Below are 12948 nucleotides of genomic sequence, written 5' to 3' on the forward strand. Positions count from 1 at the left end.
CAGGGGCTAGTTATTCTGAGAACCCCTGCAATAAATGAGGGACCACTGTCTACTCTACGATTATTATATCCAACCTGTTAACATTTAATACTGTATTGATAGAACCAACTGATTCTGCAGCAGAGCATCCCCAGTCCCTGAGCTCCTGCTGCTGCACCCACAGATATGTACAGCAAGCACTGATACCTTTTTAGTCGGTGGGATTCCCTTGTGATCACCTTTACTAAATATCTACAACCAATCTGATTATATCCTGTTATTGTTTTTGTTTTGTTTTTCAATGTTGAAATTAAAATCTAGTAGCAGCCTTCTCATTTCTTTGTGTTTTGTGCTGTTTTACAGGCCCACAGAGGAGGACGGCTCCGAGGCAGATGAGGGACGGGTCCCAGGACGGTCCATCGGCGGTGGAGCTGGCCATCCTGGAGTCCCTGAAGAGGCCACACCAGTCTCCAATGGAGCATTTCCTCCTCAGCCTTGTTCCTGCTCTGGAGAGCAGCTGGTCCTTTTTATTCCTGTCTCTCTGTAAATTCTTATATTTTATATATTTATGTTTAATGTTTTTCTGTTTGAGACTTTTAATATTATTTCAAATAAATGTTTATAATGACTAATGTCTCAGTTCTACTACACAGCAAATGTTGGCACACAACTTGACACATGTAGAATTTATTTCATATTATACTAATGACAAAATATACTGATACAGTGGGATGCAGAAGTTTGGGCAACCTTGTTAATAGACATTATTTTCCTGTATAAATCGTTGGTTGTTACAATAAAAAATGTCAGTTAAATATCATACAGGAGACACACACGGTGATATTTGAGAAGTGAAAAGAAGTTTACTGGATTTACAGAAAGCATTACTTTGACCCAGTGTGACCTGGCTTTAACTTAACTTGGACAACAAAAGACAGTCAGCGGCATCTTTTACACTTTTGTCCCCAATGAAATTTCTGCTCCTGATAATTGTTAAGAAACTTCTTTGTTCCCATTAGGATCAAAGACAACTGTGAAAAAAAGTGTGGCTTTTACACTTCTATGTGCGGTTTTCTCATTTTAGTCTTCTAATATATTCTGTCAAAACCATCACAAGCTGTGAAAGCATATAGTAAGGCTCGGATAAATTTTCGCACTATAATGGCAGAACGACTGAGCAACAGCCTGCGCAACTCTGTGTAAAAAAAATGTTGGGGTGTTGTGTTTACAAAGAGTTGCCGTCACTGAAAAATAAATTATCTGAGAGTCAGCAAAGGTTAATTTTGGTCAGACACCTTTCGATCCAGAGGAGCTGATCCCAGCAGTGCTGGTCATTGCACTCGTGCCTAGCCTAGGTGACACATGCACTGACCTGTGACATGGGCAGTGACAGCAGAGTAAAGTGCGCTGCGCTCCCCTGCCTCACTGTACTTGGAGAGCTTAGAGGGCTCCCAGCTGAGAGGAGCAGGTTAAAGCACAGTGCTACCCTCGTGTCATCAGCCCAGCCGTGATCAGTAGTTTCGTCCTCGACTCTCCGGTCCAGCCACCCACCTCTGTTGTCTCCTAGAGATAGTACTGCCCACCGCTGGTTGCCCCATATGTTTGGGCTGCACACAAGGTGGTTTCTCGGATACTGTGGTTGCTAATTATAAATTTAATTTGCATTTTAATTAGAATGGTGGAAAATTAAAGCCTGCCAGCTGGAGAATTACAAAATGCTTTTCCCTCCCTCCTTTTTTTCTCTCCCAGTTTAGACTGAGCATGACTCTGTCCTGTACTCATTTGTATGAGCACAGCAGTGGCACCAGTACCTTCCTAGTGTGGGACATGCAAGTGATTTTGTATACTAACTTTCTATATGTGTGGTGAAAACAGGCATATTGTTTACGAAATAATTCATGTCTTCTTTGACACCTCACATAATAAAGTTAGGCATAATAAAATCACAGATTTATTTATCATTCTAAGAACTTATTGAATATCTTCTTCTCTGGCAGTTTGATTGATAAAAGAAATGCTTCTCATGGTGCTCAGTTGATACACTTTCCACTTGTTGGAGAAGTAAGTGATCTGCATGTGTGGGCTGGTAATATCATTCAGTTTCGGTCATTATTTTCCAATCTCCATAATTCGTCCCTTTCCCTGTGTTGTTCCCCCATGGTCATACTCATTCCCTCTCCCTCCTCCCACGGGCGTCCTTGCTCAATAATTGTCATTAATTGATTGACAGCTCTGATAGACCCAACTAACCCCAGTTCTGCTCTCATGTCTATGTTTTAAATGAGAGCTTGTACATCCAGTGACCTTGTCTGCCCATCAGCTCTCAGCAAATGTGAAGCCAATCCAGAGGGTGTCTCACCTTAGCAAACTAGACCATCCTGAATGATTGTAATTGGTTTCTCAATCCATCTTTGATTCTTCTGCATTGTGCATTGGTAAAAGTTTTATTGAAACTCTCATCATATTGCCAGCTATACTGCCCCCTCCTTTAATTTATGACAGATTTGACCATTTTGTAAATTCTCTTGTGGAAAGGCTTTTTACATATTTCCGTTTGTTATTTATTGTGATATTTAGCTTTGCAAAACAAAGGCTAGCATTTTCGATGAACATTAACAGTTTTCCTAGAGAGAGCTCCACCTTTTTTATGACAGCTGAGCCTCTGTTAATATAGGCTTTATAATTTCGTTCTCTACAATAATCCATGCATGTACTATATCCTAGGCACATGTAATGTCTGACATTCTTCCAGGTTGTTTTGGTTTGGGAGGCTGCCAGCTCCAGTTTTGCACCTCTTTGCAGGCCCAGTTTGATGTGGTGTGAATAACATTCAGACATACACACACGCCCTCATTAGCATTCATTCGGGGAAGCAATGCAGGACACCCTCTCTGCTCTGAGGGTGGCATTTGGCAAGGGCCAAATACACCTGGCAAAAAGTCTCCATCTTTTCCTAGCCCATCATGCTCATTACATTTATTTTTTCCATCACGCACACAAAAACAGTCTTTGTTTTACCCAAAACACATTTTCCAAAAATTGCACACTTGTAATAATCACAAATTATTTTTTGTACCAAAATAAGAAATCATTGCAAGTCAGTACTGTCAAATTACATTTAAATGCAGTAGACAATACGTTCTAAAATATATTTATAATGTGAAATAATGCGTTGTAAAGCTGCCTTAGACTAATGATTACAATTTTAAAAAGAAAGCAGTCCAGTTCACATCCATGCCCTAGAGGGAGCTTCAGTAGCCATGTGAAAAAGGCCTGGCAAGACGATCCACCACATTCTCCAGATCTAAATGTGTACTACTCTGTTTAACAATCCCACCATCTCTTTATGTAAGACACATCCCGTGTGCTCCTTGATCTTTAATATTATTGCTCTAGATGCCATTGATGGCAAAGCTCCATCCAAGCTTCAATCTTGGCATCACTGTATAAGGTGATAGAAACTATTTCTTTGTTTTGCCCTGGTTAGCCCACAGAAATAAAGTTTGTGGAAAGTCAGTCAACATTTGAAAGACTGCATGACAATCTTTTTTTTTTTTCCTATTCCCAACTCATCTGTTCAATAATATTCCTTTAGCTGAAAAATATCTTGGCAACTGGCTTTTGAAGACTCCTTTTAGGTTTATCTTTGTGAATTGTCAAATATTTGAGTGTATGAAGTGGTGTGATGAGGTGCAGAGACAGATATTTGAAGGGATTTTAACTCATTTGAGCAATTACATGCTTAACTGGCCCAAGATAATCTGTCATCCAAAGCTTCTGTCTCGGGCTCTCCCTCTCTTTTCCGATCCTCCACTCTCTCATACCCTCCTACGTGGCACAAGAGAAGCTCAGAATAGTAGGATTTAGAGCACAAAAGCTTACCCTGAATGGAATGAAGGCCTTGGAGAAATTAATTGCTTCTAACAAACAGCATGACTGCTAGCATGTTTTGTGTCCCATTCTTATCAGCCTCAGAGGTAGAGGGGTGGGCGATAGGTCTGGAAAGGATGAACCTAAAAATGAGGGAGGAAGCTTACAGGAGTATGCGCTTAGTGTTTGCTTACTTTACTTACTTTTATTTAATGCTGTCCATGAGCTAAGGGAACAAGCATTGGTGTGGTTTATTTAGACTTTATAATGGTCTCAACTGCTGCATCTGAATATAGCCCTTAATTTTTTAATGAAGGAAAAAATAGAAATTTTGACATTTGGAACTTTAGGAAAGCATCTTAATAAATCTACAGCAAATTCAGCTGTCAGTATAGGGACATGAAATGGAAAGAAAAAAATGCTAAGGTGGTGTTTATATGTTATTTTGGCCAGAGAGAGCAATTTTCCCAAAGGGTTTCAATTCATTATACAAGAGACAAATGTTTGGCTTAATGATGTGTGCATAATCCCATAAGGACGTTTATTTCACTTTAAATCTTAAAATAAAGTTTATATCAATATTACTGTATTTCAAAAAACACACATAACCTGCCTGTAAACCGTGTCCCCCCCCCCCCCCCCCTCCCCCATTAATAGAAAAATAGCTGAAACAGTTAATTTACTGTATGAACCTGGAGAACATTCAAGGAAGCATTAGAAAGGGCGGGTGTGGGATTTACTCATGTGAGGGTGTGTGGCATATTTGCCCCAGTTCTGTTCTGTGCTTGCTCCCACTCCCACATGTCACCATTCTGTCTACCACCACCAGTGTGGCATCCATCATCCACCACAGACGCCGCAGCACCCCACAAAAGGAAGCTGTAGCATGCACAAAGACATTAGCATTTTTGCATCTCATTACGGTTATAATTGCATGCCAGTGTTAGCAGCTCGCTCTCCATTATCTTGCGTAATTTTATCAGTGACGTTTGAAATGTGTGTTTAAATGTCAATTATTGACTACAAAAAAGGAGTGACCTTTGTGGAGTCATTGCTTTTTCTCTCTCCTCTATCGCCTGTTAAGCCTTCTCTCTCTCTCTCTCTCTCTCTCTCTCTTGCTCCCCCTGCTCTCCGTGGTGTCACCTATTTCTTACATCTTACTCCTGTCCTTGTTTTGCAGGTGACATGTTAACTTTTGCCAACAGTAGGTTGTCACATTGGGCAACAACAGTTGGTTGACATGCGTGATGTTAATATACTCCCTGTCAGGAACTTTTCTGATGATCTCATTAAAACCGCTGTATAATAAAGAAGGCATTTACAACACTGACAAAACACATAATGAGAAAACAGTTATGAACTCATAACACCAATTTTACTTAGCATACTGTATATATGATGGTATCTCAGTAACACAGTGGATCCACACACAATGACATTCTATTATCCAGTCACTGATAATTAAAGTAACCAGCTAAAATAATGGATCTTTAATAACAATTATATAGTTGTCTAATAGTTTGGCATTATGTTTATTATCAATAAAATGTACTTACTTTTTCTCTGTTACAATATCAGAATACAGAATATAATATTGAATCTAAAAGCAGCTAACCCACAAGAGATACTATAGGATATATTAAACAGATATACATATAATATTATTTTAAAATGTAGTGCTACTCTTGAAAAGAAAAAATTAATAGCACTTGAAAGAAGAGATAATGTGTAAAAAACCTTTTAGTGTTTAAAAACCTGTTAAATTATGGTCATATAGAGAATCCCTTCCCCGTAAAAGCTCGTGAAACTAATACCTTTATTATTTATTGGATGGCCTGTCCTGTCATATGTAGCCTTCAGCCTTCAGTTTATTTTCTCAAATTATTATACTTTATAAAATACTTGCTAAAAATCGCCACACTTGATGTTTTGATGACATACTATCAACTTAGGTTCCACTTTTCAGTTCCTCTGTCTCTTAATTTCTTGTCCAACAACATCATCAAGAAAATAATTATTTATATATTTCTGAATAATAAAGGCCTTGATTGTTTAAAGTATTGTTTTCTTTGCATAGCTAATGATGCAAAAATACAGTGCTTCTCTTTCATCTGAAATGTCTTGTATTTCTCCAAAAGCCTTTGAGTGTCACTGGTGTTTCGTTTCCTCCTGTTTAGAACCCTCTTTAATCTCTTCATTATATGAAAGGTCAGGCCTTGTTTTTCACCTTAAAACTGAATAATAAATGAATAGAAGATCCAGCACTCTTCATTATCTAAGACTTCTTATTTGAATTATTTCTGATAAATTAGGATTGATTTTCTTTAGCCGTACAATAACTGCGCCGCACAGTATTGTTATTGCATTGTACACTCAGAAAAATTATGGTTCTTAAATGGTTCTTCAGATGGCTTCATGGTTCTTTAAAGAACCATCATACGTCAAAGAACCTTTTTATTTTGTGGATGGTTCTTCAGCTATTACAAATGGTTCTTTAAAGAACAAAAGGTTCTTCATCCTTAGCAATCTAAGTTTGATGGTGTAAATGGCACAAATATTTATTCACTATAATGAGGCTGTGAATTATACTGTGTGTTTTCTTTGTGTGCATGTGTGTGCGAAGGGGGAGGGCAGGTTACCTGGCAATTACCCTTTAAGAGAAGATGGTAGGAAACTGAATATTCAAATAAAAGTTAGAAATATTTGCTTAAAAATATACTGGTGGCAGGGTGGGGGCCAAAGCCTAAAGACCCTAACCCCCCCCCCCCCCCCCCCCCCCCCCCACACACACACACACACACACACCCCTAACCCCACAAACACATTATGAATATGGTGAGTTAACAAACAGTAGACACAATACACACATTCAAATACTTTACTTTAGTTTTAAATTTTAATAAAGCATTACCATTTTCTACTCCAAGGCATTACTTTTGAGATTATTATATATTTTTGAAAATACAGCATAATGATAATACTAATTATTGTAAACTTTACAAACCACCCAGCAGTATGTAAAGTCAAATTATAAGATACAAGTAAATAACAATTGCAGAACAGAATGTCAGTGTAATAAACACACACTTCGTTTTGACAAATCACAACTTAGGTAAATGATCTGAGTAGTTGTTCATCACTGAGCAATTTGTTAATATGTGTTTCGAGCCAAATAAATGACAGGGAGAGAGAGTGACGTCAGAACACGTCATACTATAACCTCCCGGGAGCGGACTTAGGGGGTCAGTCGTTGGGATGCGCATGCGCAGACAGAGTGTGCGAGCGGCGGGCCTTGACCTTTCGGGGGAAAAAACTCACGGACGGTGACAGCGAGGCGGATAACAGTCTTCAGTACCTGCTGGACTTTGAAGCTGTGGATTCTGGGACTGTTAGAAAAGGTAAAACATTTCCATTAAAACCTTATTACTGTTTTGTTTTTGTTACTCGTCATTGTAGCTTGCTGTTAATGTTGTGCTAACAGTAGCGATTAGCTAGATACGTTAGCCGTTGAGGTCAGCGCAATTTAGTATCCGGTATACAGAAACAGTTTTCCTAACAAAACCACTGTTATAATTAAGTGAAGCTGCTCCCAGCTAATTTGAACCTTTGGGTTCTAAAATATGTGGTTCAATTGCGTGCTGCGTACATAACCTAATGTCAGCTAGACCGAAATTAAAATTTAATATATTGTTAAAGTCACTAAAATGGCGCCTGAAGCCTGTTATGACGTGAGCTCTGTGTCTGCTCTAGAAACTCTGAAAGTCTGTAGATCTGAGCCGTACATTAAATACTCACATGAACCTGTACTTTGAATTCTGTATGAGCTGTATAAAATACAGCTATGCATAAGTGTTTTGAATGAATAATTAGATTAGATAACTCTTTATTGTCTAATAGAATTATATAGAAATGAATAGAAAGTGGTTCTTTAGACTGATGCCATAGAAGAACCTTTTTTGGTGCCACAAAGAACCTTTCAAACAATGGTTTCAAACATGAGAAGGTGTGTCTTTGACTGTTCCTGCATAACTTAGTTTCGGACTAGTTGACAAGTTATGCTCCGGTCATTTGATGTTTCCAAGATAGATGTTCTTTTGTAATATAGTTAAATTTTTTTGTATATTTCATTTATCCACCATCATACATACAAGCTAAGAAGAGGTCGTTATACTAACAAGAGGTATCAACGCTGGGCCAAAGTTCAGCACATGGTTAAAGTTTGTAATCCAGCCAGGGTGTAAATATCACTCAGCAGCCAGAGCTGAAGCAGGTAGCATCAACACATAAATCTACTCTACCCGGCTTAAATCACAAGAGCACCTCTGACCAAAAAGCTGTAGATTTTTCTTGTTTGCACAAATTAATCCAGATTCACATTAACTGTGTTCACAGCTCCAACAAAATGAGGAAGAGGAGGGGCAGAAACACAATTAGATTGAATTACAATTGGATGGAAGGCGAGGACAAGAAGAAGGAAGCTTAGGATGAGGAGGAAGAGAAGCAGCAGGAGCATCTTTAGGGATCCCTATGATGTCATTGAGGTTTGTTTCATTAATATGGTCCTCTCACAAAGACCGATGACATGTTTTAGTTCACGTACTTCCTGTATTAAATAGTGATATGCAAAATGTTGTGAAAAACCATGGAGCAGGTACGTATAGTGCATCTGCAGGTAAATGAAAATCAAATCTCTAAGACAGACTGAAATCTGTATATTTATCACCCTTATGATAAAACCCATGTCAGCCATTGGTTTATGGACTTTGTATTTTGAAGCCTCAGCATTTGCATTATTGCTGTTGCTATGTTGGGACCATATTAGGATGAGGGATCAGAATCTGGAGTCATGCACACTATTATTTCATTTAGTGTGTATCCATAAGATTCGTACAGCAGATCCAAGTTGTGCCTTGAAAACAGGAAAGTCGTCTGCATAGAGGAGAACTGTAATAGCAGGCTTGTACAAAGTGAGGCTTTGTGCACTCGTTTTACTTCTGTCACCCTGTTTTGATGCAGATTTCACTTGAAATCAGGCAAGAACTGGACTTATTTTTTACAATGTGTTCTTGTGAATTGATTGTGTATCGCATATGTTTGATTGATTTGACTTTCTGCAAGACAACAGTCGTCCACTGGCCAAAACAATTTTCCAAATACCTCCACGTGATCAAGCCTGGATTTAGAAAAGAATAGCAAAAAAAATCTGCACCTCCTGCTTCAGATGCAATTTGTGTTTGTGTGTTCAGAGGCAGCGGCGAGAGGGGAGACCTCGGGTCATCCAGCTGGAGAGCCTGACCAGGAGGAGTCGAACATTAACTCAGCTCTTCCAGGGCACCCTGCAGACTCTGCTGCTGGCATCGGCGAGGGATGACGTGAACGCCAAACTGGAGTCCATCACAGGTCAACTGCAGGTATGCGAGTCAGACCTTCTGAGGAGGGTTTCACTTTTCTCTCTTCTTTATAATTGACTCTTTTCTCTCTCTTTCAGCTCCTTGTCTCAGAGTGGGAGGGATTTGAAGCACAAAGGGAGGAACTTGTCGTTTGGTTGGCTGATATGGATGTCCGCCTGAGTGAGGTTGACCAGCTGACAGGAAACACCAGTGAAAAACTGAAACAACTGCAGGTGTGGGCTTGTTTTGATATGACATATATTTGATATGAAACATACGTCAGAGACATTGTCCTAAACTGGACTAACAAAGGGCCATGAGTACAACATGAAAAGTACATTACAGAGCGTAAGGCTGAAGTTCATTGATCATTTTAATCATAAACTTGTTGTTGAAATGTTTTTACTGAACATGCAAACATCTGCTGATGAAAATGTGTTGATTTATTGGTCTGTTATGAAGCTATTTGTAACGTGTTTTATCACTTTCTGATGTTTTATTAATTAAACAATACATGTATTATTTGTTGTGTTATCTGTAGATATAGTGTATATATATATATATATATATATATATACAGTGGGGCAAAAAAGTATTTAGTCAGCCACCGATTGTGCAAGTTCCCCCACCTAAAATGATGACAGAGGTCAGTAATTTGCACCAGAGGTACACTTCAACTGTGAGAAACAGAATGTGAAAAAAAAATCCATGAATTCACATGGTAGGATTTGTAAAGAATTTATTCGTAAATCAGGGTGGAAAATAAGTATTTGGTCAATAACAAAAATACAACTCAATACTTTGTAACATAACCTTTGTTGGCAATAACAGAGGTCAAACGTTTACTATAGGTCTTTACCAGGTTTGCACACACAGTAGCTGGTATTTTGGCCCATTCCTCCATGCAGATCTTCTCGAGAGCAGTGATGTTTTGGGGCTGTCGCCGAGCAACACGGACTTTCAACTCCCGCCACAGATTTTCTATGGGGTTGAGGTCTGGAGACTGGCTAGGCCACTCCAGGACTTTCAAATGCTTCTTACGGAGCCACTCCTTTGTTGCCCGGGCGGTGTGTTTTGGATCATTGTCATGTTGGAAGACCCAGCCTCGTTTCATCTTCAAAGTTCTCACTGATGGAAGGAGGTTTTCGCTCAAAATCTCACGATACATGGCCCCATTCATTCTGTCCTTAACACGGATCAGTCGTCCTGTCCCCTTGGCAGAAAAACAGCCCCATAGCATGATGTTTCCACCCCCATGCTTCACAGTAGGTATGGTGTTCTTGGGATGCAACTCAGTATTCTTCTTCCTCCAAACACGACGAGTTGAGTTTATACCAAAAAGTTCTACTTTGGTTTCATCTGACCACATGACATTCTCCCAATCCTCTGCTGTATCATCCATGTGCTCTCTGGCAAACTTCAGACGGGCCTGGACATGCACTGGCTTCAGCAAGGAACACGTCTGGCACTGCGGGATTTGATTCCCTGCCGTTGTAGTGTGTTACTGATGGTGACCTTTGTTACTTTGGTCCCAGCTCTCTGCAGGTCATTCACCAGGTCCCCCCGTGTGGTTCTGGGATCTTTGCTCACCGTTCTCATGATCATTTTGACCCCACGGGATGAGATCTTGCGTGGAGCCCCAGATCGAGGGAGATTATCAGTGGTCTTGTATGTCTTCCATTTTCTGATGATTGCTCCCACAGTTGATTTTTTCACACCAAGCTGCTTGCCTATTGTAGATTCACTCTTCCCAGTCTGGTGCAGGTCTACAATACTTTTCCTGGTGTCCTTCGAAAGCTCTTTGGTCTTGGCCATGGCGGAGTTTGCAGTCTGACTGTTTGAGGCTGTGGACAGGTGTCTTTTATACAGATGATGAGTTCAAACAGGTGCCATTCATACAGGTAACGAGTGGGGGACAGAAAAGCGTCTTACAGAAGACGTTACAGGTCTGTGAGAGCCAGAGATTTTCCATGTTTGAGGTGACCAAATACTTATTTTCCACCCTAATTTACGAATAAATTCTTTACAAATCCTACCATGTGAATTCATGGATTTTTTTTTCACATTCTGTCTCTCACAGTTGAAGTGTACCTCTGGTGCAAATTACTGACCTCTGTCATCATTTTAAGTGGGGGAACTTGCACAATCGGTGGCTGACTAAATACTTTTTTGCCCCACTGTATATATATATTTATTTATTTATAGTATAGCCAATATATTTAATTATTACTGTTTAAAACACTAATATGTGACATGTATTAGTAGTGATGTTGTGCTGAGGGTTAAAATGCCTTTTTGTCTTTTGGTAACTACAAAATGACAATAAACCATTAATATATGTCTATGCTGTGCTCGTATTTATTTTACCCTGCTCAAATTCAATTTATGATGCATTTTATTTTGAAAGATTTAAAATGGTTTTTTAAAGAACCACTCAAAAAAGGTTCTTTAAAATGGTTCTTTTAAAGAACCATTTGAAGAACCTTTTTAAAAATGGTTCTTTAAAGAACCATTTTTAAAAAGGTTCTTTGAAAAACCATTAAAGGTGCCCCAAAGAACCATTTCTTGATGGTTCTTTGGGGCACCTTTAATGGTTCTTCAATGAACCACTGAAAGAAATGGTTCTTCAAAGAACCATTGTTTGAAAGGTTCTTTGTGGCACCAAAAAAGGTTCTTCTATGGCATCAGTCTAAAGAACCACTTTTGGTTCCAGTTGGCACCTTTATTTTTCTGAGTGTAGTATAACATATGGAAAAGAAATATGAACTGCATAGTGTTTCAGCAGAATGAGCAGGCATGTAATTAGCTGACAACCAGAGGAACCACAATCTTTAAGAGTTTATCAAACTACTTGCACTTCTAATTAAAGAAAGCACAACCCACCAGGATACAGTTTCATTTGATCTGATCTGGAGCAGAAAATCTTCCTATTAGCATCCTCCTCCCCATGAATATGACAGTAATTGCAGTCTCACTCTGTTCCTGTTGTCCTTCTCTAGTTGAACACATTTAGCAAATTTACCTCGTACTGTAGGTTATTATTGTGCCATACAGTCTCGGGAATCAAATAAATCACTTAGGTTATCTTATTAATTAAGTCAAAATAAATGTGCTAGAGCTAATTTATTCCATCCAAATACCATGGGATCTCCCACTGCAACTAATGGCATACTCTGACATTTCATAGTCTTAACAAATAACCTGGAGTAATTCATTTAGATTTTTCCAATTAGAGATTATTTCATTGTGGTTGTAAGACAGTATACATACGTATAAATTTGCATTGTAAGTTATGCACTTAGTTTTGTTGCATTTTCTTTTGAAGTCCTGCTAGTGCTGTATTAATTAGGAACTGTCTTACCTTAAACTTACTATAAAATAGTTTTTCCTGAAAATTGCATCAAAACATCAGGCACAAGCGTAGTCTAACAGTCTAACAGTTATCTCATAACCTTATATCGCTCATTTGCATTGCTCATGCAGAGACCTGTCATTTTCTCCAGTTAGTAATTTATCAAGCACTTCCCAAAAAATAATACAAAGCAAGCAAAGAGACAGTGTAACTGTATGAACCTTGCACATTTCTCCTGCCCTCACCCGCCTCTCCGGCCCTCAGTGGAATAACACTTGATCCATAGCTCTTGAGTCTTTGTCCACGCCTCCCTTTTATGGCCTGTGGGCTTGTGAAGACCCCAAGTCAGCCATGCTT

At 39.1% G+C, this 12948-nt stretch overlaps 1 protein-coding gene across 2 annotated transcripts; it reads left to right on the top strand.

Annotated features, from left to right (window-relative positions):
• The first annotated feature begins 7096 nt into the window (after window positions 1-7096).
• LOC146704535 (uncharacterized) lies at window positions 7097-9657 on the top strand. Of its 2 annotated transcripts, none has more exons than XM_085461752.1 (4): window positions 7097-7247; window positions 8242-8390; window positions 9096-9260; window positions 9338-9657. In XM_085461752.1, exons 2-4 carry the CDS (start codon window positions 8334-8336, stop codon window positions 9503-9505), a joined length of 390 nt encoding a protein of 129 aa, XP_085317878.1. In that variant the 5' UTR covers window positions 7097-7247; window positions 8242-8333; the 3' UTR covers window positions 9506-9657. The 2 variants fall into 2 exon arrangements, with proteins under 2 accessions (XP_085317878.1, XP_085317879.1); XM_085461753.1 differs by lacking the exon at window positions 7097-7247 and adding an exon at window positions 7760-8119.
• The last annotated feature ends 3291 nt before the right edge of the window (window positions 9658-12948 follow it).

Source organism: Copadichromis virginalis, linkage group LG7, assembly GCF_057382275.1.
Source record: "Copadichromis virginalis isolate Kocher_CV1m ecotype Utaka linkage group LG7, C_Virginalis_male_GT1.1, whole genome shotgun sequence".
In the NCBI taxonomy this organism is placed as follows: Eukaryota; Metazoa; Chordata; class Actinopteri; order Cichliformes; family Cichlidae; genus Copadichromis; species Copadichromis virginalis.